General features: G+C 64.8%; 1 protein-coding gene across 1 annotated transcript; it reads left to right on the top strand.

Moving 5' to 3' along the window:
* Positions 1 to 999: 999 nt before the first annotated feature.
* GAL (galanin and GMAP prepropeptide) lies at positions 1,000 to 6,651 on the top strand (the record flags this gene model as incomplete). Its single annotated transcript, XM_080816768.1, has 5 exons — positions 1,000 to 1,080; positions 1,783 to 1,837; positions 4,614 to 4,700; positions 5,069 to 5,146; positions 6,572 to 6,651. 5 exons carry the CDS (start codon positions 1,000 to 1,002, stop codon positions 6,649 to 6,651), a joined length of 381 nt encoding a protein of 126 aa, XP_080672894.1.

Here is a 6,651-nt window from a genome sequence, read left to right as displayed (position 1 = left end):
GGGGGCCTCTCTCCCCGCCTAGGACCTGGGTTGGGGGTGATGGCGTGGGGTTCACTGACTTAGTAATGACTCGGGCCATTGAGACACCCCCCCCCAGCTTTTGGCATTTCCCTGTGTGGGCTGATGGGGGCTCCCTATTCAGTGTATGGGGTGATGGAGACCATCTGCGGGGTGGGGGGGGAGGGGGAGGGGGGAGGAGGGGAGGGGGGAGGGGGAGGGGGGCGGGGGCCCTACCCGCAGGGGTGCCGGGCACTCTGCAGCGGTGATGGGGGTTCTGTGGGGTGACAGGCGCTCTCTGTGGGGTGGGGGGGACTATCTGCAGGGGTGATGAGAACCCTCTGCAGGGTGCCGGGGGCTCCCCCGCGGGGTTTGGGGTCTCTCCGCTGCCCCCGCACCTCCACGGGTGCTCAAGACCACGGCGCAGCCGCCCCCGCCGGAGCCGCGCTACGGTCCCTCCCGCCGGCCTCGGGGCTCTGCTCGGCGGGGGCGCGGGGCGCGGGGGCGCGGGGGGCGGGCGCTGAGCCCGGGGACGGTGACGCGGCGCGCGCGCTCCGCGACGATCCGCATAAATAGCGGCGGCAGCTCCGGGCCGGGACACGTCGAGGGAGCCCCGCCGCCTCGCTTCGTCCCCGTGGTCCTGCGGCCGCGCGATGCGGTGAGCGCCCCGGCCCGGCCAGACCCGACGGACCCGATCCCGACCGGACCCGCCGCCACCTCGGGACCCCCGCCGCCCCGTGACCCCCGCCGCCGCTCAAGGTACGGCGCGCCCTGGGGGCCCCCAGCGGGCGGCGGACCCCTTCCTCCCGCCGCTCCGCGCCTCGCCCGCCCCTGGACGTTCCCGGGGGTCCCTCACCCCCGTCCCGGCTCGGTTGCGGGGGGCGTCGCCCTGGCCCCTGCCGCCGCTCCAGCCCCGGGCAGCGCCGGCGTCCGAGCCTCCGCCCGAGCGCGCCCCGGGGACGCGGCCGCCGTCCCACGGCCGCTCCGCGCCTTCCCCCGCAGATGTCCGGCGGCGGCGCCCTCCTGCTCGCCGGGCTGCTCCTCGCCGCGGCCCTTTCGGCCTCCCCCGGGCTCGGGTCACCGGTGAGTGCGCGGCGCGTGTCCCCGCTGAGGGGGGGTCGCACAGACGCGGACGGGCGGGGGCGGGGGAGGCGCGAACGCCGGTGCGCGGGGCGCGGGGGACGGGGGGGGGCGGCGCGGGGAGGCCGGGGTCCTGCAGCCCCGGGCGGGGGTCGCGCTGAGACGCCCCCGGATCCTCCTGGCCTGTCCCCTCTGCCAGCGCATGACCAGCTCAGGATCTAAACCAGGAAAACCAGACGCGTTACCGGCAAATCCCATTTCATTCCATCCGCAGCGGGTCAGTGACCCCGGGAGGAAGCCGCGGTACCGCGGTGCCCTCAACGCCTGAGCGTCCCCACCAGCGCTCAGAAGCAAGTGGACGCCCCATGTGTTTGGGGGTTGAGCTCCAGAGTGAATTCTTTGGAAAAGCAAGCAGTCCTGTTTTCCTAGCTTACTGGGGGGCAAAGCTGAAATTCAAGGGGGCCCGGGCGTGCAAATGCCCGCGTCATGCCTGGAAAGCCTGGTGCGCCTCCTGTCCTGTCCATCTGGCTCTCAGGGTTTACATCACTTGGCCCATTATGTGACAGAGTATGAAAACTCTGTGATGTAAATTCTGTGAGTATCTGCGTTGGGCAGCCGCTTCCCAGACCAGCAGGGTGGGCTGTGCAGAGGCGGTCTTCGAGGCTTCTTGGGGCCCCGGAAAATGACCCTTTTCTCCCTTTTAAGGTGAAGGAGAAGAGAGGCTGGACCCTGAACAGCGCCGGCTACCTTCTCGGTCCACGTGAGTGACACATGGGCTGTCAGAGCCGCCCCCGCTCTTGTCACGCTGAGCGTTTGTGCGAATCCCGCTCTTCCTGACGTCCGTGCCGCCAGTCCCCACGCGGACACACGGATAGTCCGGGTTTAGTCAGGTCAGGGGCGGTGGGGGGCTCCATGAGACTCAGGCAGGATGGATTTTCATGTAGGTTGGGGATCAGTGGATTCAAATCTTTGCCGCATCGGTCCGTGGTGCCCTTTCCCGTGCCCTGCCCCCAGCCTCCTCCGAGCCCTTACCCCTGACACGCAGCAAATGGGCAAATTCCTGGGTCCTCGAAACCACAGCCCCGCCGTCTGTCCCTCCTCGCCTGGCTCCTTCTTGCTCAGGGAGCTGTGTGGCAGGGAGCAGGATGCAAATGCCCAGGTTAGGGGGAGAGCGGCGAGAGGGAAAGGTCTGCGGGACATGGATCGGTGGGGTCCGGTGACGAACATGGGACAGTCCCGCTGGGCATGACTGAGTCTGGGTCCGGGGCTAGGGGCAGGGACTTGCATTGACCCCATGGAGCGTCAGGAGGAGCCCACACCCCTCACCAGGGCCTTATGCGGACACGGGTCAGATGACCCGAGTCCTGGGATGTTTCCAGAAGGGACCTGTGTCCCACCGTCAGCCTCATTAGCACTTTCTCTGCTTCAGAAGTTCAGATCTGGGCGGTGTGGAATGGGAGGACACAGTCGCTGACTTGTCATAGTCCCTCAGGGTCCCAGACCACCCTGGGCCTTACCTCTGTGCCATGAATCTACCAGCTGGGAAGTGTAGCCGGGCGGGGGGGGGGGGGTGCGCGTGCGTGTGCGTGTGTGCACCTGCGAGTGTCCCGGCGTGCAGAACCGGGGTGTGGGGTTTCACCGCTGCCATCAGTTCCCAGACTTTGCCAGCCTGTGGGTGGACTGGGACTCGTCGCCCTGTCCTTGATTGGACACTGTCTGGACATAGTGTGACTTTAGGGCTTTCACGATGCAGAGAACCCTGTGGGCCGAGCGATCCCCAGGGCGGCGGCGGCATGGAGACCAGCTGCAATTCTTAGTAAGGGCAGGAGGCAGCAGGAGATAGACGGTGTGCCCACAGGTTACGCCTCCAGATGGCCCAGGCCCTGAAGGGGACAGGTCTGGGGCCCCGTGGGCTGTGTGTGGATGCCTCCCCCTCCATGCTCCTTGCTGGCACTCTGCTTCCTGCTTGCGCTCGCTCTCTCCTGGCACCTGCAGATTTTAATTATCCTAAAGGAGGGCACTGGGGGGCGAGGGGGACGTTTTACTTTCCCTTCCAGTCACTTTCACACTCATAGCTTTCAAACTTGCAGGCATGGTTGGTTTGGGGACAGTCATCCCCCCTAAAACGAAACAAAACGAACCCTCCCCTATATATTCACTGCCTTCTGCACCAGGAAAGGAGGCAAACGCGTAGGGCATATTCCATTCCCACCGGCAGGGCCTCTGGGTGCTCTGGTCTCAGGTCTAAGGCAAGGCGGGCCCCCACACAGTACTGTCACTGTGAGTGGAGTGGCCTCGCCTGCAGGAGGGACAGAGGGGCTCCAAAGGCACACGTTTTCCCGAAGCCTTGGAACCCTGAGCTCCGCCCCTCGGAAGGCATCTCGTCTCTGCTTTTGGCCCCAAAGGAGGAAGGAACCTTTAGCAGAGACACTTCTGTGACTTCGCAATACTGAAGACACAGTCCTCGGGAAGACAGGAATCCCGAGTTAGAAACAAGCCCTTGTTTACTCTCAGCTTTCCGTCTGTCAGGCTGGATCAGCAGAGGCTGCACGTGTAGACGAGGTCGTGGGCGCGCTTTGCGAGGTGCCGGGGTCCGTCGGTGCGGGACACGGTCCGACGGCGGCCGCGGGAGTGTGACCTCACTCGAGCCATGGCAGGGATTGCGGTTCTCCCCCTGAGGGCCGCGCGTCCCCCCGAACTCCGGCTCTGGGGAGAGGGAGTCAGTTTTCTTTGGCTTAGCCTTGCGGATGCCAGTCCCCCAGGCGAGCGGCCACAAGCCCCGAGCCACCCTGACCCCGTCCTTGTGGCCTCATCTGCTTCACCCCCGAAACACCCCAAATTGGCCGCCTCTCTCCCTGCCGGGCCACTGGGTTAGGGCCTCATGCCTTCAGGCTGCGTTTTTCGAGGGACCGCTCGGCTAACAGTCACGATTCCCTCCTTTCACACCAGCTGACACACGCACGAGCACACGCATGCGCAGGTAGGTGCACGCACACTTAGCCCCCTGCTTGCCTCCCTTCCTGTCCCCCTCTGTCCCGCTGTCTTGGTCTGTCTCCTGCTGGCTCCAGTCCACCTCCCACACGGCTGCCAGAGAGGTCTTGGAGGGTAAGTCTGATCAGTCCGACCCTCATTCCTCAGTGGCCGTGTTCACGGGGACACAGGACCCCACCCCCTGTGGTCTCCGTGAGAGGCACCCCGCTCAGACGCCGGCACCTCTGGGACCTCCGTGGCACTCCCCCGGGCCTGGGCAGCCCTGCTGAGCGCCGTGCTCCCTCTCGCTCGCCTCCTTCCTCCGGCAGAGGCCCAGCACCTGCGGGGGATCCACGCCTCTGGCCCTGGCCCGAGTTCGTGGGTCCACAGAGAACAATCTTTCCGCTTCTCTGGTTCCCCTGCGGTGATTTTATTCTCACAGGCCTGTCGTGTGTGTGCTCTGATCATCACCAGCCAGGGGGGTCTCTCTTTGGGAGGGGGGAGGGTGTACCCGCGGTGAGGAGGAGGACAGTCAGGGGCTCTCCTCTCATTCCACCTGCAAACAGATGCCATTGACAACCACAGATCGCTTCACGAGAAGCCCGTCCTCGCCGGCAAGCGGGAACTCCCTCCCGATGATGAGACAAGGCCAGGTGAGTGCGCCTGGGTCACCTCACTGCCGGTCACCTCCGGGGCACACGCGGTGGTGGGGGATCGGCTCCTGCACACCTCCTGTGCCCCGGCCTGAGCCTGGCCCGGCCACGCCCGCCATCTGCTGGAAGGACAAGTCCAAGGCCCAGCGTCACGGCCCAGCGCGGCCACAGAGGCAGGGTCACTGGGCTCAAGGCCTCAGAAGCGTCTGGTCTTGACCAGACGTGCCCACACCCCGCTGTGCTAAGCGGGGCCCTGGGGAGGGGTCCTGGCCGGCCCCCGGGCTTCCGGATGCCCAGGCCGCCGCCGGTGGGGCCGAGAGACCCAGAGCGCCGCGCGGCAGGCGGCAGACGCCGATTCTGTTTCCCAGGAGGCTTCGCCGGGTCGCTGGCCGAGAACGCTGCCGCGCGCACGATGATGCAGTTTCTGACTTTCCTGCATCTCAAAGGTACGTGAAATGTTACCAGTTTTAAATTCCACTTCTTAGAACCCTGCGCACGTAAAAAGCCTGTCAAAGAAGGGTTCCGTAGAATTCTCTGGATTCTCCTGGGAAGTCACCAGCCCTCCACTCCCGTTCCTCAAGTCCCCACTGCTGGGCGGGCGAGCGGCCGAGGGGCGGGGGCTGCGGCGGGCCCCAGCACCGGCCCCGGAAAGGGTCCTCAGAGCCGCAGGGGAACCGGGGAGAGAGAGGACCTCCGTCCCACTCCCTCCGCGGGAGCCATTCCTCCTGGCAGGGTAACACGTCCTGGACATTTTGGGGCCACAGTTCCCCGTAGGCCATCGTACACCGTGACCCGAAAGCACGGTCCGCTAACCCGTACTACAGACGGGTTCCTGGAGCCTTCCTGCAGAGTGGGCCGCACGCCTGTCCCAACAGCCTCTACCCTAGACCTGGTGCCGTCCGTGGATACGTAGACGGCGAGGCCTCCCGCGGCCCGTTTCCACCCAGCACCTCTGCCTGGTGTCGGGACGGAGGCCGCAGTGCCCTGGGAACGGAGCACGGGGCGATGGGGGCAGGGGACGGTGGGGGAGGGGCGCTGGGATTCTCCGGGAGAGACATTTGTTCGACAAGTTTTGTACTTTACAATTTTTGTGTGAGTTTGGCAGAGCCCAGACTAATTCTTGGGTTTTTTTTTTTTTTTAAGATTTTATTTATTTATTTGACAGACAGAGATCACAAGTAGGCAGAGAGGAAGGGAAGCAGGCTCCCCGCTGAGCAGAGAGCCGGATGCGGGGCTCCATCCCAGGACGCTGGGATCATGACCTGAGCCGAAGGCAGAGGCTTTAACCCACTGAGCCACCCAGGCACCCCTTGGGTTTGGTTTTGATCCCTGCGCTTTGCTGGCTGGACCGGCCACCTTGGGGGAAGGAGCTGAGGGTGGGGCGGGAGGGAGGAGGCCGGAGGCTTCTCCCTTGGAGCCATCTGTGGGGACAGAGACTGTGCAGGAGGACTGAGAGATCTCAAAACCCATAGGCAGGTTCAGTGGGTCGGAGCCCTGCCGAGCCTGCGGCGAGCTCTCTGCCGGGGAAATCTGGCGCGGACATTTCCCGCGAGGGGCAGAGCGACTCTCCCGGCTCCTGCTCTTTGGTTTGCTCTGCTTTGAACTTTCTAATATGGAACTTCCTTCACTCGGAGATCCCGATTTCTATTACTCAAGCAGGAATTATACTTCTGGTAGTTTCAAACGCGTAGTAAGTGGGAGACTTGAGTCATCAGGAGTGAGACACAGGAAGGGTTGCTCTCGATTTCGGGGCTGATCCTCGGGGAGACCCTCGGGGGGGCGAGCTTGGGGGCTCCGGCGTGTGTGCCAGGGGCTGTCACCGTCCCTGGTGCAGACGTCAGGGCTCTGCTAAGTGCATTCCTCTGTTGCAGAGGCCGGGGCCCTGGAGGACCTGCCGGACCTGCCCGACCTGCCGCCCGCAGTCTCTGCAGAGGATGAGCAGCAGCCCTGA

The sequence above is a fragment of the Martes martes genome (genome assembly GCF_963455335.1).
Source record: "Martes martes genome assembly, chromosome: 10".
NCBI lineage: Eukaryota > Metazoa > Chordata > Mammalia > Carnivora > Mustelidae > Martes > Martes martes.
Note: the sequence above shows the minus strand (reverse complement) of the source record. Positions and strands in the feature narration are given on the sequence as shown.